The sequence below is a fragment of the Lampetra fluviatilis genome, chromosome 69 (assembly GCF_964198595.1).
Source record: "Lampetra fluviatilis chromosome 69, kcLamFluv1.1, whole genome shotgun sequence".
Taxonomy (NCBI): domain Eukaryota; kingdom Metazoa; phylum Chordata; class Hyperoartia; order Petromyzontiformes; family Petromyzontidae; genus Lampetra; species Lampetra fluviatilis.
Window position 1 is genome coordinate 6070817 of NC_136343.1, and position 27907 is coordinate 6098723.

The 27907-nt window shown below is 55.9% G+C and overlaps 1 protein-coding gene and 3 non-coding genes across 6 annotated transcripts in view; all 4 read left to right on the forward strand.

The window, feature by feature from the left end:
• Positions 1-2839: 2839 nt before the first annotated feature.
• The window catches only part of LOC144952658 (putative ATP-dependent RNA helicase DDX17), a 30870-nt gene continuing 5802 nt past the window's right edge, over positions 2840-27907 (forward strand). For 2 of the 3 annotated variants that reach the window (XM_078883132.1, XM_078883135.1), the window contains exons 1-11: positions 2840-3361; positions 6562-6754; positions 7643-7739; positions 9074-9207; positions 9569-9634; positions 11436-11577; positions 13919-14079; positions 17340-17512; positions 19658-19768; positions 21671-21732; positions 23341-23400. In XM_078883132.1, the coding sequence (XP_078739258.1) occupies positions 3312-3361; positions 6562-6754; positions 7643-7739; positions 9074-9207; positions 9569-9634; positions 11436-11577; positions 13919-14079; positions 17340-17512; positions 19658-19768; positions 21671-21732; positions 23341-23400 (1249 nt within the window). In that variant the 5' untranslated portion in view covers positions 2840-3311. The remainder of the gene's footprint in view (positions 3362-6561; positions 6755-7642; positions 7740-9073; positions 9208-9568; positions 9635-11435; positions 11578-13918; positions 14080-17339; positions 17513-19657; positions 19769-21670; positions 21733-23340; positions 23401-27907) is intronic. The other variant, XM_078883133.1, reaches the window with a different exon arrangement.
• On the forward strand, positions 15042-15138 carry LOC144952765 (small nucleolar RNA U83B). The gene has a single exon (XR_013640686.1). It is a non-coding gene; the product is annotated as a small nucleolar RNA U83B (small nucleolar RNA).
• LOC144952766 (small nucleolar RNA U83B) lies at positions 21160-21256 on the forward strand. Its single transcript, XR_013640687.1, has one exon. It is a non-coding gene; the product is annotated as a small nucleolar RNA U83B (small nucleolar RNA).
• Positions 21861-21958, forward strand: LOC144952767 (small nucleolar RNA U83B). Its single transcript, XR_013640688.1, has one exon. It is a non-coding gene; the product is annotated as a small nucleolar RNA U83B (small nucleolar RNA).

Below are 27907 nucleotides of genomic sequence, written 5' to 3' on the forward strand. Positions count from 1 at the left end.
TTTGATGACTTGCGACTCGACTTGGACTTGCATAACAATGACTTTGTCCCACCTCTGAGATGTGGACTCGAGTCATGTGACTTGGACTCGAGTCAGACTCGAGTCATGAATTTGATGACTTGCGACTCGACTTGGACTTGCATAACAATGACTTTGTCCCACCTCTGAGATGTGGACTCGAGTCATGTGACTTGGACTCGAGTCAGACTCGAGTCATGAATTTGATGACTTGCGACTCGACTTGGACTTGCATAACAATGACTTTGTCCCACCTATGAGATGTGGACTCGAGTCATGTGACTTGGACTCGAGTCAGACTCGAGTCATGAATTTGATGACTTGCGACTCGACTTGGACTTGCATAACAATGACTTTGTCCCACCTCTGAGATGTGGACTCGAGTCATGTGACTTGGACTCGAGTCAGACTCGAGTCATGAATTTGATGACTTGCGACTCGACTTGGACTTGCATAACAATGACTTTGTCCCACCTCTGGTGTATAGTAATACAGTATATAATTTAATGTTGGGTTTGTCTATGGCAGTATATAGTACGGGGTAGACCCGTGTGATGTAAGTGAAACAAGTTTAGCTGGAAGCATATTATATTTTTTGCGACGTAGAATTGTAATGTATTACCTACTGTTAGTAGCTCAGCTTATTGTAGAGTATATTTAGTATACTGATGATACTATGTAGTTTATACTTTAGTTTTTTACGTGGTTGTTTAGTAACTGCAGCTACATGCTATTAACATTGCTTCCCTTTGTTAATGCTACCCCCATCCCCTCCCTTTGATGCTGCTAATCCTGCAGCTGAAGCTTCGTGTGTAGTGATTGACCAGGTAGCTTCCACACAGCGTTTCGCAACCAATGAAAAGATCTTCTTGGTTCTTTCGGTAAAGTCAACACGTAGAAGGGAAATAATAAAATAATAAAAATAAAACATAATCAAATAAATTTTGATTTAAAGCTTTCGTGACTGCAGGGATTCATCTTCTTGGTTCTTTCGGTAAAGTCACGTAGAAGGGAAGTAATAAAATAATAAAAATATTTTATTTTTATTATTTTATTAACCAAGAAGATGAATCCCTGCAGTCACGAAAGCTTTAAAGCTTTAAATCGAAGTAATAAAATAATAAAAATATTTTATTTTACTTCCCTTCTACGTGACTTTACCGAAAGAACGAAGAAGATAAGAGAAAAAAGTTTAGCTGGAAGCATATTATATTTTTTGCGACATAGAATTGTAATGTATTACCTACTGTTAGTAGCTCAACTTATTGGAAAGTATATTTAGTATACTGATGATACTATGTAGTTTATACTTTAGTTTTTTACGTGGTTGTTTAGTAACTGCAGCTACATGCTATTAACACTCCTTCCCTTTGTTAATGCTACCCCCATCCCCTCCCTTTGATGCTGCTAATCCTGCAGCTGAAGCACGGGCATCATATGACTTTGAAAACCCCCCCCGCCCACCTCCTACGCATTTCCCATTAATATGCTAAATTCCTCTTGATATCTTATTGGTTCTTTCGGTAAAGTCACGTAGAAGGGAAGTAATAAAATAATAAAAATAAAACATAATAAAATAATTCTCACGACGTTTCGGCCACAACGCAAGCAGCCGTCCTCAGGTGTCAGTGCGCTCTTCTTCCCCCTCCAACCCAGATTAAATATACGCTCCAAGCTTGCTGGTGTTTCATTCTTCACCTGAGGACGGCTGCTTGCGTTGTGGCCGAAACGTCGTGAGAATTATTTTATTATGTTTCATTTTTATTATTTTATTATTTCCCTTCTACGTGTTGACTTTACCGAAAGAACCAAACTTTAAATCGAAAAATGAAAGCGTGATGACGTCATGCGCGTCACGTGCTCCCACGTTAACGGGCGCGAGGGAGGTGAGGGAGGGGGCTAGGCAGTGACGTCACCGAACGAGGGGGTGAGGGGGCGGGACATCGGCGACGACGTCACGGGTTAAGGGAGGGGGACGGGCACGGTGGTGACGTCACGGGTTGGGGGAGGGGAGGGGGACGGGCACGGTGGTGACGTCACGGGTTAAGGGAGGGGGAGGGGGACGGGCACGGCGGTGACGTCACGGGTTAAGGGAGGGGGAGGGGCGGGCACGGTGGTGACGTCACGGGTTGGGGGAGGGGAGGGGGACGGGCACGGTGGTGACGTCACGGGCCAAGGGGAGGGGGCTGGGTGGGGGTGAGTGGGTGTGGCGCGATGATGACGTCACTCATTGAGTTGGCCGGCGCACTGGGGGGGGGGGGGGTTAGCGGGGGAGGGGCTAAAGGGGGGGAGGGGGAGAGAAAGAGAGGGGAGGGGGATGAGGGGGTAGGGGGGGATGAGGGGGGGGGGTGAGGGGGGAAGGGGGATGAGGGGGGGGGGAGAAGGAGAAGGGGCGTGAGGGGGGTGAGGGGGTAGGGGGGGGATGAGGGGGGGGGGGTGAGGGGGAGAAGTGGGGGGAAGGGAAATGAGGGGGGGAGGGGGGATGAGGGGGGGAGGGGGGATGAGGCGGGGAGGGGGGATGAGGGGGGGAGAGGGGGATAGAAAGAGGGGGTGATGGGGTTGAGGGAGGGGGCTAGAAGGAGGGGGTGGGGGGAGCAGGGGGGGGAGAGAAAGAGGGGGAGGGGGCTGAGGAGGTAGGGGGGAGAGGGGGAGGGAGGGGGAAGAAGGGGGGGAAGTAATAAAGGGGGAGGAGTCAGAAGGGGGAGGAGTCAGAAGGGGGAGGAGTCAGAAGGGGGAGGAGCCAGAGGGGGAGGAGTCAGAAAGGGGAGGAGCCAGAGGGGGGAGGAGCCAGGGCCCCCCCCCCCTATAATAGCCACGTGACGTGCCCCAAGCTCCCTCACTTCGGTCCGGGTCCTCGCGCTCACTCCTCTCTTCAACATCCGCCGCGGGCCGCATCACCGCCTCGTCCACCACCACCACCAACAACAGTCGAGAGCGCGAGGGAACAAATTAATCCGCCGTCGAGAACGAGTGCCGCAGCGGAGATTACTTAAAAGGGGGGGGGTTGCGTTTAAAGAAAAAAAAAGTCTTCTTTAAATAAAGTCGTAATTAGGGATTAAGTTATTTAATTTAAAAAAAGAAATCTCCGCGTTAACTTTAAGCAAATTTTTTTTTAATCTTTAAAACAAAGCGGGCGGAACTATTTTTTTCGCTTCTGCGGCGGAGGGATCTTGCCGGCCGGCTTCTTTGCGTGTTTCGCCTTCCCGCCTTCCTTCCTCGACCTCCATCGCCGGCATCAGCAGCAGCAGCAGCAACAACCTCTTCGACCACCACCACCAAGCAACAACTACGCCATGCCTGGGTACTCGAGCGATAGAGATCGCTCGCGCGATCGCGGAGGCGGGTGAGGAAACCTCGAACCCCGCCTTTTTTGTTAATTTGTTAGAAGAAAAAAAACCCATATTTGTTGCGTTTTTTTTTTCGCTTTAAAATTCTAAACGGGTGGCATGGTCGGACGCGCCGTGCGTGGTTTTCCGTCAGAAATGTTATTCGCGGGTGACTTTGACCCCCTCGAGCGAAACCTTTTGGGGATTTCTGACCGCCGCCGGTCGATTGCCTCGCGGCCGCCGCCGCCATTGAACGAACAATGGCGCCTGGCCGCCATCTTTGTTTTTTTAATAATCGTTAAATGGCTGCCGTCACCGATTTCTGTTAAACATTTTCTTATTAAACTCTTTGGTTCTTTCGGTAAAGTCGCGTAGTTAGAACTGAAATGAGACGTAATTTATTTTGTTTGTAACCACGTGACTTTACCAAAAGAGCCACAGAGTGTGGATTTCCTGGCAGTCACGAAAGCTTCTAATGCATTTTTTTTACATTTGTAGTTTTTTTTACAAAACTCTTAATTAGTCGCGGTGTTTTGTCTTGACACCGGCGGCGGCGGCGGTGGCGGTGGGGGGTTTAAGGGGGGTGTTAAAGAGTAACGACGATTTGGAGATAATTTATTTTTATAAATTTGTGTGAGGAGTTTGTGGTGTAAAGGGGGGGGGGGGTGGATTATTGTTAACCCTGTGGCGGGGTTGTGTGTGTTTTTGTGTGTTTGTGACAATGTAATGTTTATTATAACTCATAACTTGTGTGTGATGTGATGTTAATCGTTACGTTTGTTTTAAAACCGTCGCCTGTTAACGTACAGAGAACGGTTACGTAACGCTTTAGTAATAGGTCACGGTTATATAATCATCTATCAGCGGAGAAGGGTGGTCGTGGGATCGGTAACAATTGTACAATGTAAGGTTGTGCAAATAATTGTTAATTTTGTAGAGATGTTACTAAAACTTACGACGTTTTAATCGATACGAATTGCTAACGGCCGTCAAAATTGATTTTTTTGAGGCATTCATCCAGCAGTGGATGGACAATGTCCGATCGATGATGATGTAAATCCGCTGTTGATTATAATACAAGTGGTGATGTTATTGTTTAAAGTGTCGGTACATTTGTAAGTGTTTTTGTAACAAGCCGGTAACGCGTGGGTAGGCCCACGGCCGAAACTGAAGCCTGCGGCTTTCCTATAAATAATTAATTGATGCCTATGAGCTTTCTTTTTAAAGATTTACAAATGTTATAGTTGTGGGGGAGGGGGTGTGTGTGTGTAGGGTGGAGATGTTTGTAAAAGGTTTTAAAAATGTCTTTGAAATTTTTTTAAAATGTTGATTTGGTTGAGTTGCGGCAGCGAGACACGTGGTCAAGAAGCCGGTCACACATAGCCGGCTTTCTAACCCCCCCCCCACACACACATCCCGACCTTTAAAAAAGTTGTCAGTCAACGTCGTGCTATCGCACAGATTTAATTTTTAATTAGGGGAAGTGGGGATAATGTTTAAATGTGTGGAGAAAAAAAAATGTGATTTGTATTTTTAGAGAAAAAAAATTATGTAGTGTAAATATAACATGCGGTGAGGCTAACTCCATGTTGTAATCGGTTAATTAGAAACGTTTCTGTGTGTGGGGGGAGGTTCTTTGTAAGTTTATTTAGGAATTTTGTTTGCCACGATGTTTAAGTGTTATGGAATGATCCACTGCTGGATAGAATCGGCGTAGGTTATCGATTGTGTGTGGGGGGGGGGTCCTTTGACCATGCTTCTCGCGGACCGGGCCTCCCCTAGGTCGACTGGGCCTCAAATGAGTTGCCTTGTCTTTTTGAACATACTTCACCACTTTGGTTCGTGGCATTGATGTTTACCCGCCTCGTAACACGCACGCGCGCGCGCGCAAAAATAAGGTAGATTATAATTTTTTTTTATAAATATGTATTTAACGTGTCTAAATCATTCCCCCGCCCGTTCACTCTTGAACATGATGCAATTTAAATACTTTATAGCGACAGAAAGGAAAATGTTACATAAGCTGCCGGGTTCCCTTGGCAACGCGCCACGTGACTTCCGGTGTGGGGGGCGGTGGCGGTTGGGCGGGGGGGGGTAGGAGCGGCCGGAAGGGGGCGGAGTCAATTTCCCCGACGTGACGTCAATGCCCCTCCCCCTGACGTGACGTCACGGAGTCGTGACTATATTTTAGTTTTTTTTTATGTAGTTTTTACTTTGGTTTTCTACGTGGTTGTTTGGTAAATGCAGCTACATATCACTAACATTCCTTTCCTTTATTAACGCTGTTCCTTGCGCCCCCCCGTGGTGCTGTTGATCCTGCATAATGCATGGGCATAATGGGACTTTGAAACCCCTCCGCCCACCTCCTACGCATTGTCCATTGGTATGCTAAATTCCTCTTCATATGCACATTCTTTTGTTAAGGCGCTCCTCCTCGCAACACCTATATAAGCTCCTAGCTTGATAATGTTCTCATTCTTCGCCTGAGGACGGCTGCTTGCGTTGTGGCCGAAACGTCGTGAGAATTGTTTTATTATGTTTTATTTTTATTATTTTATTACTTCCCTTCTACGTGACTTTACCGAAAGAACCAAGAAGATGGAGATGTGATTTTTTTGTTATGGTTGGGTTTTTGAAACTAACATGAATACGAAGAGCTATGAAGCTCTTTGTCTCTGTGTTTCTCACAGACGTCCAGTTTGGGGGCACGGGGCCAGACCGTCACACCCACGGCAAACGCAGTTTTGTGTGTGGACATCTGTTTTGGGGTGGGGGGGGGGTGAAAGAGCTTTGGGTCTTGTCGGATTCCTCCAGGAACAGGTCCCTGCGGGGTGGGCTGGTAGGAACGAATAACCAATGAATATAAACATAATGTATTATTACACTTGTTTAGCCAGGAAAGCCTCACTGAGTGTAAAGGTTTTTGTAGGGTCCTGCCAAGTGTTTGCAGTAGGGGGTGATGTTGCTACACCTAATCGGACATCGGACGGACGATATAATCTATTGTAGGCTGGTTCACTTCGTTCCTACCAGTAAAATACATACTCTGATTAACTCCGAGTCCCCCCCCCGCCCCAACCGGACATCTTGCGACGACGAACTTGTTTTGACAGCTCCCGCGGATTCCTCCCAGGTTTTATAACAAACCAAAAATATTCTCTCGGCCGCCACGCGCATCCCGTGCGTCTCCCCCCCCTCCCTCTCCTCCCCCTCGCAGATATGGCGGCAGCTCCAGCTCCCGGTTTGGCGGAGGAGGTGGAGGCGGCGGTGGGGGCTCGTTTGGCGGGGGCCTGCGCAAGTTTGGGCAGCCGGGCGAGCGTCTTCGCAAAGTGAAGTGGGACCTCGCCAAGCTGCCCAAGTTCGAGAAGAACTTCTACAAGGAGCACCCTGACGTGCTGCGTCGCCCATCCGTGAGCGTCGCGCCTGCAGCGTACACACACGCACACACCATATACTCACACACCACCATACACGCACGCACAAACCATATACTCACACAGCATGTACCATATACGCACACACACCATATACTCACACAGCATGTACCATATACGCACACACACCATATACTCACACAGCATGTACCATATACGCACACACACCATATACTCACACAGCATGTACCATATACGCACACACACCATATACTCACACAGCATGTACCATATACGCACACACACCATATACACACACAGCATGTACCATATACGCACACACACCATATACTCACACAGCATGTACCATATACGCACACACACCATATACTCACGCAGCATGTACCATATACGCACACACACCATATACTCACACAGCATGTACCATATACGCACACACACCATATACACACACAGCATGTACCATATACGCACACACACCATATACACACAGCATGTACCATATACGCACACACACCATATACTCACAGCATATACACACACAGCATATACGCACGCACGCACACACAGCATATACGCACACACACACACCATATACGCACACAGCATGTACACACGCACACAGCATGTACGCACGCACACAGCATATACGCACGCACACAGCATCTACGCACGCACACACACCATATACTCACACAGCATGTACGCACTCACACAGCATGTACGCACTCACACAGCATGTACGCACACACAGCATGTACGCACTCACACAGCATGTACGCACGCACACAGCATATACATACACACCACACCATACACATACACAGCACACACCATACACATACACACAGCACACTCGCACCGTTGTTAACCTTGTGTTTGTTGCCGTGTGTGCGTGTGCAGAGGGAGGTGGAGGAGTTCCGCATGCACAAGGAGATTAAGATCAAGGGGACCACCTGCCCCAAGCCGGTGTTCCACTTCCACGAGGCCGACTTCCCCTGTACGTTCCTGCCTCACCGCCCCTCGCTCACTCACCGTTCCTCTCTCACCACTCCTCACCGCTCGCTCCTCACTCACCGTTCCTCTCTCACCACTCCTCACCGCCGCTCGCTCTCCTCACCGCTCGCTCCTCACTCACCGTTCCTCTCTCACTCACCGTTCCTCTCTCACCACTCCTCACCGCCGCTCGCTCTCCTCACCGCTCGCTCCTCACTCACCGTTCCTCTCTCACTCACCGTTCCTCTCACCACTCCTCTCCGCCGCTCGCTCTCCTCACCGCTTTCTCCTCACTCACCGTTCCTCGCTCACCGCCGCTCGCTCACCTCACCGTTCCTCGCTCACCGCCGCTCGCTCACCTCACCGTTCCTCCCTCACCGCCGCTCGCTCTCCTCACTGTTCCTCGCTCACCACCGCTCGCTCCTCGCTCACAGTTCCCCTCTCACCACTCCTCACCACCGCTCGCTCCTCGCTCACCGTTCCTCTCTCACCACTCCTCACCGCCGCGCGCTCGCTCACCGTTCCTCTCTCACCACCGCTCGCTCTCCTCACCGTTCCCCTCACCACCGCTCACACTCCTCACCGTTCCTCGCTCACCACCGCTCGCTGTCCTTACCGCCCCTCGCTCGCTCACCGTTCCTCTCTCACCACTCCTCACCACCGCTCGCTCGCTCACCGTTCCTCTCTCACCACTCCTCACCACCGCTCTCTCGCTCACTGTTCCTCTCTCACCACTCCTCACCACCGCTCGCTCGCTCACCGTTCCTCTCTCACCACCGCTCGCTCCTCACTCACCGTTCCTCCCTCGCCACCCCTTGCTCGCTCACCGTTCCTCTCTCACCACTCCTCACCACCGCTCGCTCGCTCACCGTTCCTCTCTCACCACCGCTCGCTCCTCACTCACCGTTCCTCCCTCGCCACCCCTTGCTCGCTCACCGTTCCTCTCTCACCACTCCTCACCACCGCTCGCTCGCTCACCGTTCCTCTCTCACCACCGCTCGCTCCTCACTCACCGTTCCTCCCTCGCCACCCCTTGCTCGCTCACCGTTCCTCTCTCACCACTCCTCACCACCGCTCGCTCGCTCACCGTTCCTCTCTCGCCACCGCTCGCTCCTCACTCACCGTTCCTCACCACCGCTCGTTCGCCTCACCGCCACTCGCTCTCCGCTCTTAGCTACTCGCTCACCTATCCGTTCGTGTCTGTGTGTGCGTGTGTGTGCTAGCTAGCAGCACTTGCCCCAACAGTCTGTTATGGCTATGGGGGGTGTGTGTGTGTGTGTATCTTTGCGCGAGCGCGTGATTAACGCTGCGTGCGTGTGTCTGCTCGTGCGCGCGCAGCCTACGTGATGAACGTGATCGAGTCCCAGAACTTCAAGGAGCCGACTCCCATCCAGGCGCAGGGCTGGCCCCTGGCTCTGAGCGGCAGGGACATGGTCGGCATTGCCAAGACTGGGTCGGGCAAGACCCTATCGGTGAGCATCCTCGCTCGCTCGCTCCGTGTGTTGCTTGTGTGTTACAAGTGTGTCGTGCGTAACGTATGATATGCACCGGCTCGCATGCATCCGAGTTGGTGCGCGTGTGTGTGTTAACCCCGTGTGTGTTACCCTTCGAATTTAGAATCGCGCAATTAAATAATTTTGCTGCTATAAATGTCCACTGGGGGGGGGGGGGGGGGGGGGCACGCCACTTAACATTTGTGGCCACCCACCCCCCTCTGCGTGTGCCACAGTGCCGGCCTTCGTAAGTGCGACTCGCTAACAGCACTTGCCCCTACAGTTTTGTTAACGGTCTACATGTGGGGTGCGGATCTTTGTTGTGTGTGTGCGTGTGTAGTACCTGCTACCAGCGGTTGTTCACATCAACCACCAGCCCTTCCTGGAGCGTGGAGACGGCCCCATTGTGAGTCACGCACACACGCACACACGCACACACGCACGCACGCACACGCACAAACAACCACCATTCGCCACCGAGTGGTGGTGACGTCACCACGGCACTTGTGAAGTGTCGAACGCCCGTTGGCAGGCCACGGGGACACGCACACTGACTGTGTTTGGCAGTGAGACTGTCACTGACAATATACTCTTGGTTCTTTCGGTAAAGTCAACGTGTAGGTAAAAATGAAATCAAAATTAATAAAAATAAAAAACATCGCGACGTTTAGGAGGCAAAACAAGCTTCCGTCTTCAGGTGAAACTGACACAGCAAAATATCTGTATCGAGTGAAACTTCGTGATTTTATTGTTTTTAAATCCTTTATATTAAGTTCGCTTGTTTGCGCGCTTACGACCGTGCAAATCTTTCGGTCGTTTTTTAACCCAATCGAGCTGATATTTTGCACACAGACTCGTTGTGCGTGACAATTGATTTTTGTGAAAAAAAAATTCCAAAATTTTCCACTTTTTAGGAAAATAAAAATTTCATATTTAATTTAAAATACCAATGTGATAAAAATGAAACTCTTACTCAAGAAAAACAGAAATGAATAATAAAATAAAACCGATGCCACGCATATAAAGGATTTATAGTGAAAAACTTTGTTTTTACGGGTTCATTTTTAATTTTTATTAATTTTGATTTCATTTTTTTACCTACACGGTCCCTTTACCGAAAACACCTAAGAGTGTGAATCCTTGCAGTCACGAAAGCTTGAAATCTAGAATTGTCGCCGACTAGGCGTGTGTAGCTGTCGCTGTGTAGCCGTGACCCTGACTCTGACCGGCTGTGTTGTCGCAGTCACGAAAGCTTCAAATGTAGAATTGTCGCCGACCAGGCGTGTGTAGCTGTCGCTGTGTAGCCGTGACCCTGACTCTGACCGGCTGTGTTGTCGCAGTCACGAAAGCTTCAAATCTAGAATTGTCGCCGACTAGGCGTGTGTCGCTGTGTAGCCGTGACCCTGACTCTGACCGGCTGTGTTGTCGCAGTCACGAAAGCTTGAAATCTAGAATTGTCGCCGACTAGGCGTGTGTAGCGGTCTCTGTGTAGCCGTGACCCTCACTCTGACCGGCTGTGTTGTCGCAGTCACAAAAGCTTCAAATGTAGAATTGTCGCCGACTAGGCGTGTGTAGCTGTCGCTGTGTAGCCGTGACCCTGACTCTGACCGGCTGTGTTGTTGCAGTCACGAAAGCTTCAAATGTAGAATTGTCGCCGACTAGGCGTGTGTAGCTGTCGCTGTGTAGCCGTGACCCTCACTCTGACCGGCTGTGTTGTCGCAGTCACGAAAGCTTCAAATGTAGAATTGTCGCCGACTAGGCGTGTGTAGCTGTCGCTGTATAGCCGTGACCCTCACTCTGACCGGCTGTGTTGTCGCAGTCACGAAAGCTTCAAATGTAGAATTGTCGCCGACTAGGCGTGTAGCGGTCTCTGTGTAGCCGTGACCCTCACTCTGACCGGCTGTGTTGTCGCAGTCACGAAAGCTTCAAATCTAGAATTGTCGCCGACTAGGCGTGTGTAGCTGTCGCTGTGTAGCCGTGACCCTCACTCTGACCGGCTGTGTTGTCGCAGTCACGAAAGCTTCAAATGTAGAATTGTCGCCGACTAGGTGTGTGTAGCTGTCGCTGTGTAGCCGTGACCCTCACTCTGACCGGCTGTGTTGTCGCAGTCACGAAAGCTTCAAATCTAGAATTGTCGCCGACTAGGCGTGTGTCGCTGTGTAGCCGTGACCCTGACTCTGACCGGCTGTGTTGTCGCTGTGCCTCAGGTGCTGGTGCTGGCTCCCACCCGAGAGTTGGCGCAGCAGGTGCAGGCTGTCGCAGAGGAGTACGGCAAGAGCTCGCGCGTCAAGACCACGTGCGTGTACGGGGGGGCACCCAAGGGTCCCCAGCTGCGCGACTTGGAGAGAGGTGAGTGCCTCGCGTACGGAGAGTCGCAACATGCTCACACGGAGAGTCGCGGAGAGTCACAACATGCTCACACGGAGAGTCGCGGAGAGTCACAACATGCTCACACGGAGAGTCACAACATGCTCACACGGAGAGTCACAACATGCTCACACGGAGAGTCACAACATGCTCACACGGAGAGTCACAACATGCTCACACGGAGAGTCACAACATGCTCACACGGAGAGTCACAACATGCTCACACGGAGAGTCACAACATGCTCACACGGAGAGTCACAACATGCTCACACGGAGAGTCACAACATGCTCACACGGAGAGTCACAACATGCTCACACGGAGAGTCACAACATGCTCACACGGAGAGTCACAACATGCTCACACGGAGAGTCACAACATGCTCACACGGAGAGTCACAACATGCTCACACGGAGAGTCACAACATGCTCACACGGAGAGTCACAACATGCTCACACGGAGAGTCACAACATGCTCACACGGAGAGTCACAACATGCTCACACGGAGAGTCACAACATGCTCACACGGAGAGTCACAACATGCTCACACGGAGAGTCACAACATGCTCACACGGAGAGTCACAACATGCTCACACGGAGAGTCACAACATGCTCACACGGAGAGTCACAACATGCTCACACGGAGAGTCACAACATGCTCACACGGAGAGTCACAACATGCTCACACGGAGAGTCACAACATGCTCACACGGAGAGTCACAACATGCTCACACGGAGAGTCACAACATGCTCACACGGAGAGTCACAACATGCTCACACGGAGAGTCACAACATGCTCACACGGAGAGTCACAACATGCTCACACGGAGAGTCACAACATGCTCACACGGAGAGTCACAACATGCTCACACGGAGAGTCACAACATGCTCACACGGAGAGTCACAACATGCTCACACGGAGAGTCACAACATGCTCACGCGGAGAGTCACAACATGCTCACGCGGAGAGTCACAACATGCTCACGCGGAGAGTCACAACATGCTCACGCGGAGAGTCACAACATGCTCACGCGGAGAGTCACAACATGCTCACGCGGAGAGTCACAACATGCTCACGCGGAGAGTCACAACATGCTCACGCGGAGAGTCACAACATGCTCACGCGGAGAGTCACAACATGCTCACGCGGAGAGTCACAACATGCTCACGCGGAGAGTCACAACATGCTCACGCGGAGAGTCACAACATGCTCACGCGGAGAGTCACAACATGCTCACGCGGAGAGTCACAACATGCTCACGCGGAGAGTCACAACATGCTCACGCGGAGAGTCACAACATGCTCACGCGGAGAGTCGCGGAGAGTCACAACATGCTCACACGGAGAGTCACAACATGCTCACACGGAGAGTCACAACATGCTCACACGGAGAGTCACAACATGCTCACACGGAGAGTCACAACATGCTCACACGGAGAGTCGCGGAGAGTCACAACATGCTCAACATACACACGGAGAGTCACGGAGATGGACAACACACACACACGGAGATGGACAACACACACACACGGAGATGGACAACACACACACACACACGGAGATGGACAACACACACACACACACGGAGATGGACAACACACACACACGGAGATGCGCAACATACACACACGGAGATGGACAACACACACACACGGAGATGGACAACACACACACACGGAGATGGACAACACACACACACGGAGATGGACAACACACACACACGGAGATGGACAACACACACACACACACGGAGATGGACAACACACACACACGGAGATGCGCAACATACACACACGGAGATGGACAACACACACACACGGAGATGGACAACACACACACACGGAGATGGACAACACACACACACGGAGATGGACAACACACACACACGGAGATGGACAACACACACACACACGGAGATGGACAACACACACACACACGGAGATGGACAACACACACACACGGAGATGGACAACACACACACACACACGGAGATGGACAACACACACACACACACACGGAGATGGACAACACACACACACACACGGAGATGGACAACACACACACACACACGGAGATGGACAACACACACACACACACGGAGATGGACAACACACACACACACGGAGATGGACAACACACACACACACACGGAGATGGACAACACACACACACACACGGAGATGGACAACACACACACACACACACGGAGATGGACAACACACACACACACGGAGATGGACAACACACACACACGGAGATGCGCAACATACACCTCTTGCGTCAGCTGTTGACGGTTGTTGCTGCTGCTGCTGCTGTTGTCGTTAGGAGTGGAGATCTGCATCGCCACCCCGGGCCGCCTGATTGACTTCCTGGAGTCAGGCAAGACGAACCTCCGCCGCTGCACCTACCTGGTGCTCGACGAGGCGGACCGCATGTTGGACATGGGCTTCGAGCCGCAGATACGCAAGATCGTCGACCAGATCCGGGTACCTACGCGCACACACTCGTACCTGCACACACACGCGTCTACACGCGCACACACTCGTACCTGCGCACACACGCGTCTACACGCGCACACACTCGTACCTGCGCACACACACGCGTCTACACTCGTACCTACACTCGCACGCTCGTACCTACACACACACACACATACACACACACACTCGTACCTGCACACACACGCGTCTACACGCGCACACACTCGTACCTGCACACACACGCGTCTACACGCGCACACACTCGTACCTGCGCGCACACACGCGTCTACACGCGCACACACTCGTACCTGCGCACACACACGCGTCTACACTCGTACCTACACTCGCACGCTCGTACCTACACTCGCACACTCGTACCTGCACTCGCGCGCTCGTACCTGCACTCGCGCGCTCGTACCTGCACTCGCGCGCTCGTACCTGCACTCGCGCGCTCGTACCTGCACTCGCGCGCTCGTACCTGCACTCGCGCGCTCGTACCTGCACTCGCGCGCTCGTACCTGCACTCGCGCGCTCGTACCTGCACTCGCGCGCTCGTACCTGCACTCGCGCGCTCGTACCTGCACTCGCGCGCTCGTACCTGCACTCGCACACACGTGTAGCAATGCACGCATGCATACCAGTACGTACACAACCCGCGCTCGCTTGCCACAGTAGGCGCTGCTGCTGCACTTGCCATGCCGCCGGTGTGTTCAAGGCTACAATGCGGAGGGGGGTGGGGTAGGGGTGGGGGGGTCTTTGTTTCTGAACATCGCGATGAGGGGGAGAGACAAAGGCGCACCCAGCCCCCCCTCGTGTAGGCGGTGGCGGCGGCGCTGCTGCTGCTACTTTCTTTCCTCGCTTTGCGTGGCTGTGTTGTAGTGCAGCGTGGCGGTTGCGTGAGGTAGTCTACTCCAGTGCGCTGGTGAGCTCGCATGGGGTGGTCGGAGCGCTGCTGCTGCTGTAGAGTTGGGTCCCAGTGATGAGAACGTGGAATTGGGCCCCATTTTGGGGTCCCGATCACTCCGTGGGGAATCAATTCCATGCTGCCTTCCTTCTGAGGGGCCCGCTCGCTTGCTCACTCACTCACCCAGCCACTCGCTCACCCAGCCACTCGCTCGCCCAGCCACTCACTCGCCCGCCCAGCCACTCGCTCGCCCAGCCACTCACTCGCTCGCCCAGCCACTCGCTCGCTCGCCCACTCACTCGCTCGCCCAGCCACTCACTCGCTCACCCAGCCACTCACTCGCTCGCCCAGCCACTCGCTCGCTCGCCCACTCACTCGCTCGCCCAGCCACTCACTCGCTCGCCCAGCCACTCACTCGCTCGCCCAGCCACTCGCTCGCTCGCCCACTCACTCGCTCGCCCAGCCACTCACTCGCTCACCCAGCCACTCACTCGCTCGCCCAGCCACTCGCTCGCTCGCCCAGCCACTCGCTCGCTCGCCCACTCACTCGCTCGCCCAGCCACTCACTCGCTCACCCAGCCACTCACTCGCTCGCCCAGCCACTCGCTCGCTCGCCCACTCACTCGCTCGCTCGCCCACTCACTCGCTCGCCCAGCCACTCACTCGCTCGCCCAGCCACTCACTCGCTCGCCCAGCCACTCGCTCGCTCGCCCAGCCACTCACTCGCTCACCCAGCCACTCACTCGCCCGCCCAGCCACTCGCTCGCCCAGCCACTCACTCGCTCACCCAGCCACTCACTCGCTCGCCCAGCCACTCACTCGCTCGCCCAGCCACTCGCTCGCCCAGCCACTCACTCGCTCACCCAGCCACTCACTCGCTCGCCCAGCCACTCGCTCGCCCAGCCACTCACTCGCTCACCCAGCCACTCACTCGCCCGCCCAGCCACTCGCTCGCCCAGCCACTCACTCGCTCGCCCAGCCACTCACTCGCTCGCCCAGCCACTCGCTCGCTCGCCCAGCCACTCACTCGCTCACCCAGCCACTCACTCGCTCGCCCAGCCACTCGCTCGCCCAGCCACTCACTCGCTCACCCAGCCACTCACTCGCCCGCCCAGCCACTCGCTCGCCCAGCCACTCACTCGCTCGCCCAGCCACTCACTCGCTCGCCCAGCCACTCGCTCGCTCGCCCACTCACTCGCTCACCCAGCCACTCACTCGCTCACTCGCCCAGCCACTCACTCGCTCGCCCAGCCACTCACTCGCTCGGCCACTCACTCGCTCGCCCACCCACTCGCCCGCCCAGCCACTCACTCGCTCACTCGCCCAGCCACTCACTTGCTCGCCCAGCCACTCACTCGCCCGCCCACTCACTCGCTCGCTCGCCCAGCCACTCACTCGCCCGCCCAGCCACTCGCTCACCCAGCCACTCACTCGCTCACCCAGCCACTCACTCGCTCGCCCAGCCACTCGCTCGCCCAGCCACTCACTCGCCCAGCTACTCACTCGCCCAGCTACTCACTCGCTCACTCGCCCAGCCACTCACTCGCTCACTCGCCCAGCCACTCACTCGCTCACTCGCCCAGCCACTCAGCCACTCGCTCGCCCAGCCACTCACTCGCTCGCCCAGCCACTCGCTCACCATCATAGGTGCTAGCTCACGGCACTTTCCATGCCACCGGTGTGTTAATGCTACAACGGGGGGACCTTTGTATAAACATCGCCACTAGGGGGGGACAAAGACGGGCACGGCATTGGCCACACCCTCTCGTGTGTGCCAGTGCCGCCAGCCTTCATCGGCGTTGCTGCTGCTGCTGCTCTCTAGCTAGCGGCACTTGCCATGGCACCAGTGATCCCAGCGGTGTGTTAATGTGAACAACAGGGTGGTGGTGACGGTGGGTGACTGTGGGTGGCGGTGGGTGGCGGTGGGTGGCGGTGGGTGGCGGTGGGTGACTGTGGGTGGCGGTGGGTGACTGTGGGTGGCGGTGGGTGGCGGTGGGTGGCGGTGGGTGGCGGTGGGTGGCGGTGGGTGGCGGTGGGTGGCGGTGGGTGGCGGTGGGTGGCGGTGGGTGGCGGTGGGTGGCGGTGGGTGGCGGTGGGTGGCGGTGGGTGGCGGTGGGTGGCGGTGGGTGGCGGTGGGTGGCGGTGGGTGGCGGTGGGTGGCGGTGGGTGGCGGTGGGTGGCGGTGGGTGACTGTGGGTGACTGTGGGTGACTGTGGGTGACTGTGGGTGACTGTGGGTGACTGTGGGTGACTGTGGGTGGCGGTGGCTGGCGGTGGCTGGCGGTGGCTGGCGGTGGCTGGCGGTGGCTGGCGGTGGCTGGCGGTGGCTGGCGGTGGCTGACCTTTGACCTCTGTGCTTGCAGCCCGACCGTCAGACCCTCATGTGGAGTGCAACGTGGCCCAAGGAGGTGCGTCAGCTGGCCGAGGACTTCCTGCGCGAGTACATCCAGATCAACGTGGGCTCCATGGACCTGTCGGCCAATCACAACATCCTGCAGATCGTGGACGTCTGCAGCGACAACGAGAAGGACAACAAGTGAGGGGGGGGTGGGGGTGGGGGTGGTGCGACTTGGAGTCGCTCTGTCGCACGCACGTTCACTCGTTCACACACTCGCTCATTCTCACACTCGCACACTCGTACACACACTCGCACGTTCACTCGTTCACACACTCGCTCATTCGCACACTCGTACACACACTCGCACGTTCACTCGTTCACACACTCGCACACTCGTACACACACTCGCTCATTCTCACACTCGTACACACACTCGCTCATTCTCACACTCGCACACTCGTACACACACTCGCTCATTCTCACACTCGTACACACACTCGCTCATTCTCACACTCGTACACACACTCGCTCATTCTCACACTCGCACACTCGTACACACACTCGCTCATTCTCACACTCGTACACACACTCGCACGTTCACTCGTTCACACACTCGCTCATTCTCACACTCGCACACTCGTACACACACTCGCTCATTCTCACACTCGCACACTCGTACACACACTCGCTCATTCTCACACTCGTACACACACTCGCTCATTCTCACACTCGCACACTCGTACACACACTCGCTCATTCTCACACTCGTACACACACTCGCTCATTCGTACACACACTCGCTCATTCTCACACTCGCACACTCGTACACACACTCGCTCATTCTCACACTCGTACACACACTCGCTCATTCTCACACTCGTACACACACTCGCTCATTCTCACACTCGCACACTCGTACACACACTCGCTCATTCTCACACTCGCACACTCGTACACACACTCGCACGTTCACTCGTTCACACACTCGCTCATTCTCACACTCGCACACTCGTACACACACTCGCACGTTCACTCGTTCACACACTCGCTCATTCTCACACTCGCACACTCGTACACACACTCGCACGTTCACTCGTTCACACACTCGCTCATTCTCACACTCGCACACTCGTACACACACTCGCTCATTCTCACACTCGCACACTCGTACACACACTCGCTCATTCTCACACTCGTACACACACTCGCTCATTCTCACACTCGCACACTCGTACACACACTCGCTCATTCTCACACTCGCACACTCGTACACACACTCGCTCATTCTCACACTCGCACACTCGTACACACACTCGCTCATTCTCACACTCGCACACACACTCGCTCATTCTCACACTCGCACACTCGTACACACACTCGCTCATTCTCACACTCGTACACACACTCGCTCATTCTCACACTCGCACTCGTACACACACTCGCTCATTCTCACACTCGTACACACACTCGCTCATTCTCACACTCGTACACACACTCGCTCATTCTCACACTCGCACACTCGTACACACACTCGCTCATTCTCACACTCGCACACTCGTACACACACTCGCACGTTCACTCGTTCACACACTCGCTCATTCTCACACTCGCACACTCGTACACACACTCGCTCATTCTCACACTCGCACACTCGTTCACACACTCGCTCATTCGCACACTCGCACACTCGTACACACACTCGCTCATTCTCACACTCGCACACTCGTACACACACTCGCTCATTCTCACACTCTCACACTCGTTCACACACTCGCTCATTCTCACACTCGCACATTCACTTATTCTCAAACTCGCACGCCAACACACACTCGCTCATTCACTCGTTCACACACTCGCTCATTCTCACAGTCGCACACTCGTACACACACTCACTCATTCTCACTCGCACATACTCGCTCGTTCACACACACTTGCTCATACACACACTCGCTCATTCTCACACTCGCACATTCACTCGTTCACACACTCGCTCATACACACACTCGCTCATTCTCACACTCGCACGCTCACTCATACACGCACTCGCTCATTCTCACACTCGCACATTCACTTATTCACACACTCGCATACACACTTGCTCATTCACACACGCATACACACACTCGCTCATTCACACTCGCATTCACTCATTCTCACACTGGCACGCCAACACACTCGTTCTCGCACTCCCACGCCAACACACACTCGCTCATACACATACACACACTCGCTCATTCTCGCTCGCACACTCGCATTCACTCATTCTCACACTCGCACGTTCTCACGCTTACTCGCACTTTCACACGCTCACCCACGGTGCCCGCTTTGCGTGTTTCTCGCCAGGTTGATGCGCCTGATGGAGGAGATCATGGCCGAGAAGGAAAACAAGACCATCATCTTTGTGGAGACGAAGAGACGCTGCGACGAGCTCACGCGTAGGATGAGGCGCGACGGGTGAGTTGGTTAGCTCCTTGACCCCCTCCACCACAGAGGTCGCTAACGGGTTTTGATTCCTTACCCGTACCCAGCCGCACCAGGGTCGCAAACGGGTACCCGTACCCAGCCGGGTACAGGTAGCCGTATCCTACCCGTACCCTACCCGAAATGAGTGACAAACGGTGGCTCACCAGTGACTCACGGCCTACCCGTACCCGGCCGCACCAGGGTCGCAAATGGGTACCTGTACCTGGCCAGGTACAGGTAGCCGTATCCTACCCGTACCCTACCCGAAATGAGTGACAAACGGTGGCTCACCAGTGACTCACGGCCTACCCGTACCCAGCCGCACCAGGGTCGCAAACGGGTACCCGTACCTGTACCCGGCCGGGTACAGGTAGCCGTATCCTACCCGTACCCTACCCGAAATGAGTGACAAACGATGGCTCACCAGTGACTCACGGCCTACCCGTACCTGGCCGCACCAGGTTCGCAAATGGGTACCTGTACCTGGCCGGGTACAGGTAGCCGTATCCTACCCGTACCCTACCCGAAATGAGTGACAAACGATGGCTCACCAGTGACTCACGGCCTACCCGTACCCGGCCGCACCAGGGTCGCAAACGGCTACCCGTACCCGGTGGGGTACGGGTAGCCGGGTATCGGGTAGGGTACGGGTATCGGGTACCCGGTTGCGACCTCTGCTCCACCATCATCACCAACGCCGCTCACCCCTCTGACGGTCAGAATAGCAGAGACTCGCTGAAATAAACCCAGCGGCAGCCTGGTAATCGCCATAGTCGCACATTCCACCGTCACGCATTCCTCTCGCTCTGGTGATCGGTGTGTGTGTGTGTGCAAAGGCCCTTAAAAATCTGTTGAGGCTATATGGGGGTATTAATTCTAGATTTGAAGCTTTTCGTGACTGCAAGGATTCATACTCGTAGTTCTTTCGGTAAAGTCACCACATAGGTAAAAAAATGAACAAAAAATTAATAAAAAATAAAACGCTAAAAATCACGACGACGTTTCGGGAGGCAACACAAGTCTCCGTCATCAGGTGGGACCGTCACAGCCACATTTGCTGTTTGTTTACCTACGTGACTTTACCGAAAGAACTGAGTATGCTATATGGGGGACCTGTGTGTGTGTGTGTCTTGGTAGTCTGCTAGAGCGTAGTCTGTCAGTCGTGGTGATTTGTACCCGACCTGGGCGCCCTCTCCCAGGTCTACTCGGCCCTAAATGAGGAGCTGGGTGCTGTGGTGCGTGGTAGTTGAAACATCGGGGGATACAAAGCTTTGCGTGGCTGTGTTTGTAGTTCAGCGTGCGGTTGCGTGAGGTAGTCTACTCCAGTGCGGCGGTGAGCTCGCATGGGGTGGGCGGAGCGTTGCTGCTGCTGCTGCAGAGTTGGGTCCCAGTGATGAGAACGTGGAATTTGGCCCCATTTTGGGGTCCCGATCACTCCGTGGGGAATCCGTTCCATGCTGCCTTCCTTCTGAGGGGCCCGCTCGCTCGCTCACTCACCCAGCCGCTCGCTCACCCAGCCGCTCGCTCACCCAGCCGCTCGCCCAGCCAGCCGCTCGCTCACCCAGCCATTCGCTGAGCCAGCCACTCGCTCGCCCGCCCAGCCACTCGCTCAGCCAGCCGCTCGCTCAGCCAGCCGCTCGCTCAGCCAGCCGCTCGCTCACCCAGCCACTCGCCCAGCCGCTCACTCGCCCAAAAGCTCACCCACCCAAAAGCTCACCCAGCCACTCCCCCCCCCCCCCCCAGCCACTGAAATCTCCCTGCTTGAGACGGGCGGGGGGGGAAGTTGCCACCCAATCCACCCACCCATCTCGCTGTACCGATTGTGCGAATGCGGTGTAAGTGTGTCTCTGTCTCTGTGTACTAACCTAACGTGTTTCTTGTGTTTTGCTGCAGCTGGCCCGCCATGTGTATCCATGGAGACAAGAGCCAACCGGAGCGGGATTGGGTACTCACAGGTGAGGGAGCTCGCGCCCCCCTCGCCCCCCCCCTCGGTGTAGTCTAGCGTAGTACGAGTCCAGTCGACTCCACTGTAGTTCAGTGCAGAGTGGGGTGAGCCACACAAGGAGCGTGCTGCTGCTGAGTTGGGTCCCGGTGATGAGAACGTGGAATTTGGCTCCATTTTGGGGTCCCGACAACTCTTGTGGGGAATCCGTTCCATGCTGCCTTCCTTCTGAGGGGCCCAGCCAGCCGCTCGCTCGCTCGCCCAGCCACTCGCTCGCCCAGCCACTCGCTCACTTCGCTCACTCGCTCACCCAGCCGCTCGCTCGCTCACCTAGCCACTCGCTCACCTAGCCACTCGCTCACCCAGCCACTCGCTCACCCAGTCGCTCGCCCAGCCGCTCACTCGCTCGCCCAGCCACTCGCTCGCCCAGCCACTCGCTCGCCCAGCCACTCGCTCGCCCAGCCGCTCGCTCGCCCAGCCGCTCGCTCGCCCAGCCGCTCGCTCGCCCAGCCGCTCGCTCGCCCAGCCGCTCGCTCGCCCAGCCGCTCGCTCGCCCAGCCGCTCGCTCGCTCACCTAGCCACTCGCTCACCTAGCCACTCGCTCACCCAGCCACTCGCTCACCCAGTCGCTCGCCCAGCCGCTCACTCGCTCGCCCAGCCACTCGCTCGCCCAGCCACTCGCTCGCCCAGCCGCTCGCTCGCCCAGCCGCTCGCTCGCCCAGCCGCTCGCTCGCCCAGCCGCTCGCTCGCCCAGCCGCTCGCTCGCCCAGCCGCTCGCTCGCCCAGCCGCTCGCTCGCCCAGCCGCTCGCTCGCCCAGCCGCTCGCTCGCCCAGCCGCTCGCTCGCCCAGCCGCTCGCTCGCCCAGCCGCTCGCTCGCCCAGCCGCTCGCTCGCCCAGCCGCTCGCTCGCCCAGCCGCTCGCTCGCCCAGCCGCTCGCTCGCCCAGCCGCTCGCTCGCCCAGCCGCTCGCTCGCTCGCCCAGCCGCTCGCTCGCTCGCCCAGCCGCTCGCTCGCTCGCCCAGCCGCTCGCTCGCCCAGCCGCTCGCTCGCCCAGCCGCTCGCTCGCCCAGCCGCTCGCTCGCCCAGCCGCTCGCTCGCCCAGCCGCTCGCTCGCCCAGCCGCTCGCTCGCCCAGCCGCTCGCTCGCCCAGCCGCTCGCTCGCCCAGCCGCTCACTCGCTCGCCCAGCCGCTCGCTCGCCCAGCCGCTCGCTCGCCCAGCCGCTCGCTCGCCCAGCCGCTCGCTCGCCCAGCCGCTCGCTCGCCCAGCCGCTCGCTCGCCCAGCCGCTCGCTCGCCCAGCCGCTCGCTCGCCCAGCCGCTCGCTCGCCCAGCCGCTCGCTCGCCCAGCCGCTCGCTCGCCCAGCCGCTCGCTCGCCCAGCCGCTCGCTCGCCTAGCAACTCGCTCACCCAGGCACTCGCTCACCCAGCAACCTGCTCACCCAGCCACTCGCTCACCCAGCCACTCGCTCGCTCACTCACCCAGCCGCTCGCTCGATCCTCCCTCATCTCCGAGGGACTTGGTCGGTCGGAATCCTCTACCCCCCCCCCCCTCTCTCCATCCTCGTGTTGTGACTGATACCCAACGAAGCTCTCTTCTCCCCCCCCCACCGCTCCCCGTGCAGAGTTCCGATCAGGGAAGTCTCCAATCCTCATCGCCACGGACGTTGCCTCCCGCGGCCTTGGTACGTTGTGTGTGCGTGCGTGCGTGTGTTGCCCGTGCGTGTTGCCCGTGCGTGTTGCCCGTGCGTCGGTGCTGGGGGGTTCGGGTTGTGGGTAACGGTTAAGGTGGCGAGTTTGTGGGTTTGGGTGGGTGTGTCGTAGCAGATTGCGTGTGGTAGGCATAGGTGGGGGTTTATGAGGGGGGTAAAGTAAAGATGCATTATTATGAGTTGGCGTGTGGGTGGTGGGTGAGTTGGCGTGTGAGTCGGGGGATGAATGACCGTGGAGTGGTGAGGAGGGGTGAGGGTAGGTGAGGTGTCGTGGTTCTGTCTGGGTGAGCGACTTGGCGTGGTGAGCGAGTGCTCTTTGAGGGTGAGTGGGTGAGACGCCATCTCCTCTCCCCCCGTCTTGATCTCGTCGTCATCGCGAGGTAGAGACACCAACGACTTTGACGCTCACCAATTGTGAACACTCTGACGATGACGCTCACCAACTACACACACCAACGACCTTGACACTCACCAACTACACACATCAACGACCTTGACACTCACCAATTGTGAACACTCTGACTTTGACGCTCACCAACTACACACATCAACGACCTTGACACTCACCAACTACACACATCAACGACCTTGACACTCACCAATTGTGAACACTCTGACTTTGACGCTCACCAACTACACGCATCAACGACCTTGACGCTCACCAACTACACGCATCAACGACTTTGACGCTCACCAATTGTGAACACTCTGACTTTGACGCTCACCAACTACACACATCAACGACCTTGACGCTCACCAACTACACGCATCAACGACTTTGACGCTCACCAATTGTGAACACTCTGACGATGACGCTCACCAACTACACACATCAACGACCTTGACGCTCACCAACTACACACACCAACGACTTCGACGCTCACCAATTGTGAGCACTCTGACGACAACAACGCTCACCCAACCGCCTTGGTTTGGCTGTGTGGAACGTTGACCTCTGCTGCTAAACGTCGTCATTTGCCGCGCGCGTTCAGTTAACGGTGGCTCTCCGCGTGTCTGCGCGCGTGTGCGTGTGTGTGTGTGTGCGCGCGCCTGTGTGTGTGGTACGAACACGCACACACACGCCTCACACTCTCTCTCCCCCCCCCACCCAGAAGCCCCTCGTTTTGCGAGGGAGCCGCGGGGGCGTCGCCCAAATAATATTTTTGACGGGAGACGGGGAGTGTGTGTGTGCGCGTGCGTCCGTGCGTGTGCGTGCGAGTGAGTGAGCGAGCGAGTTTGAGCGCTAAATTTCTTGAAAAACGACCTGTCGAAACGAGGCCTTGTCCGTCACCGAGGCCTAAAAAAACAAAATGGCCGTGCGGAGGAGCGGCCATCTTGGATTGCTGCCCAGACGGGCGGCCATCTTGGATTTGCGCTGTCAGGAGGAGAGGAGGGAGTTGTGGGAAGGGATGGGGGGGGGGGGCAATTTTGGGGAGGGGGGTGGTGGTGGTGGTGGCGGCGGCCATCTTGGAGCATCGCTCCCCACCCTGCCGAGGGAGGGCGGCCATTTTGGAATCGCTGGCTGCCGGCGGCCATCTTGGATCCACCGCCCTTTCCCCTCCTCGCCCCTCCCCCCCGCCCGCGGAGAGGGAGGGCGGCCGGGCGGCCATCTTGGATCGCCGTTGTCACGGCAACGGGAGAGCGCGGAAGTTGGTGGGGGGGGGGGGGCTCCCCCTCCTCCTCCTCCTCCTCCTGCCTGGTTGGCTGGCTGGCTGGCCCCGCCGGTCTTAGGGTAGCGAGGTAGCAGAGATGGGCCTGTGGGGTGGGACTCGGGTTTGTTGACAAGCGGGGGGTGGTGGGGGTGGGGGTGGTGAGCGTTTAAATAAACCTGAGGCAGGAGGGAGGGAAGAGTAGGCAGAAGCGGGGGGGGGGGGGGGGGAGGTGCGGAGTGGAGTTTGCTGTACGTGTAGCGTGCGTGGGTGGGGTGGGTGCTCGGTTAGGGGGTCAAGATCTTGTTGTGGGTGGTGGTGGGGGGGCGGGGCGATGGTTGCTATACACCACCTCAAGCCAAGCTAGTAGTGGGGGGCTGCTTTAAACCTCGAGTTGCTCTAGTGGGGGGGTGCTGCTACAATGCCGCCTCAAGCTAAGGGCCGGGCAGCAGCAGCAGGAGGAGGAGGAGGTGGTGGTGGTGGTGCTAGCGGGGCCAGAGCACTGCAGTGCCCGCCCCGCCCCCCCTCTTCGCCTGCCATGGGGCCGCCCTCCCTCCCTCCCCGCCCCCCCCCCAACTGCGGGGGTCTACGGGGGAGGAGGAGGAGGAGGTGGTGAGGGAGGAGGAGGAGGAGGGGCCCCCCTCTCCCGCCTGTCCCTCTCGGGGCCTCTCTCTCGTCCCTTCCGTGACGGCAGCAGCCCCGTAAGTAACAAAATCAAAACGGCCTTGTTGGGTGGTGGTGATGGGGTGTAACTGGGGTTTGGGTGGTGGTTGATGGTGGGGGGGGGGATGGTGGTTATGAAGAGGGCAAAAGTCATGTGTAGTAGGGGTGGTGGGTGGGTGGGTGGGGTTTGGTTTGGGCTTTAAGAGGGGGGTGGGAGTTTTGGCGGCGGTGGTGGTGATGGTCTTGGTGGGTTTCCTCACGCGTCTTGCCGTAGATCAACAGAGAGACCAAGAGATCCTCTGCCCCGTTATAGCCTCGACAGACTTAAACCTTTTACACCATTGGAACCTCATTTTCCAGTAAAAAAAAATATGATAATAGTGTTTTAGTTTTTTACCCTTCTATCTGGCAACAAAACTGACACCTTTTTTTGTTGCCAGATAGAAGGGTAAAAAAAAAAGCAATAATCAGACTTAAACCTGCTGTGGGAAACATAAGCGATCGGTCTTGACCTTTCTGGCAATACAAACGGTCGTGTTAATAAGGTGTTGGTGTTTGGAACGTGCTTGTTATTGCCAGGTAAAGGTAAAAAAAAAAGAACTCTTATTCTTCATAACTTTTTTTGTGACACAGACAAAAAAAATGACCCTGCGGTGAAACTGCCACTACCGCCGCCGCCGCCATAAACCCCCCCACCCACCTCACCCGCAATCCGCCCCCTGGACCCAGTAGATTTCGATGCAGAGGAAATGATTTGTGGGGAAATGCGCAGCGGCGGTGACAGCATGAGCAGTAGCATTGAGCTCTGGGCAGCTGCAGTAGTAATGCATCGGGGGGTTGGGGGGGGAGACAGCTGGTGTAGTTACGATTGGCTTGTGGTGAGTGTTAGGGCTAGATTTCTAAATGTGTCGTAACCCTCCACCACCCGACACGGCCAATCGGTAAAAAAGTGTCACTGCTTTAGCCCACCGGTGTGTTGAAGCGTGAAACCACAACATTTACAACAAAAATGTTGTTAAAATGTTGTGGTTTCACGCCTCAACACACCGGTGGGCTTAAAGCAGTGAACTATTTGTCTTTTGTCAATGTGACACCCTTTCAACTGGTACAAAAACTGACGGCTTTATACAAGGCATCATGTTTGCAATAACCACAACACAAGCAGTCAAAATGCAAACAAACAGAAACAACTCTGATGATAATGATATGCACTGTCCTTGAAGTTGATTGGTCCACACCCAAGACAGCTTCTCTTAGAGCCTAGTCTAAGCCGTGTCGGGTGGTGGAGGGTTACGACACATTTCTAAATAACGCCATCTCAACCCAATAACGTTGCTTATGAATAATATTGTTTGCGAAAGCCTGCTATGTGTTAAACTGTTAGGGCTACTGTCTGCGGCCACTTCTCATTGGCTAGTGGGGGGGGGGGTGCGGGGATGGGGGGCGGGGGGGGGGCAAAGGCTGCATGGTCACGTGTGTGTTGTGAAGGGGAAATTTGGGGGGGTGGGGCCAGGTCTCTGTGTGGACTGATGAGATGGGGGGATGAGATGGGGGGGGGGGGCGGGGGTAGAGGTGGTTGTGGGTTGGTTGAGTGTGAGGGATATTCAGATTTTGGGTGGTGGGGGGGAAGGTTGAGATTGGTGGGGGGGTGTGGGGTGAGGTGTTGGGGGGGGGGGGGGGTCCTGTGGGGTGAGTGTGGGCGAGTCTGTGAGTGTGAGGATGATTTTTGGTGGTGGTTGGAGGAGGAGGAAAACCATCCTCCATTGCGTTCTTCCTAATCTTGTTTTTTTTTTCCCTATCACCCTCCACCCTCCCCGGCTGCTGAATTTCTTCAATCGCTCATCCCTCCATTCGCCCGCTCGCCCTCCCACCAACCAATCCCTCGTTCACTTGTCCACCCTCTTACCTCCAACGCTCGCTCGCCCTCGCACCACCCAATCCCTCGTTCACTTGTCCACCCTCTCACCTCCAACGCTCGCTCGCCCTCCCACCACCCAATCCCTCGTTCACTTATCCACCCTCTCACCTCCAACGCTCGCTCGCCCTCCCACCACCCAATCCCTCGTTCACTTGTCCACCCTCTCACCTCCAACGCTCGCCCGCCCTCCCACCACCCCAATCCCTCGTTCACTTCTCCACCCTCTCGCCTCCAACGCTCGCTCGCCCTC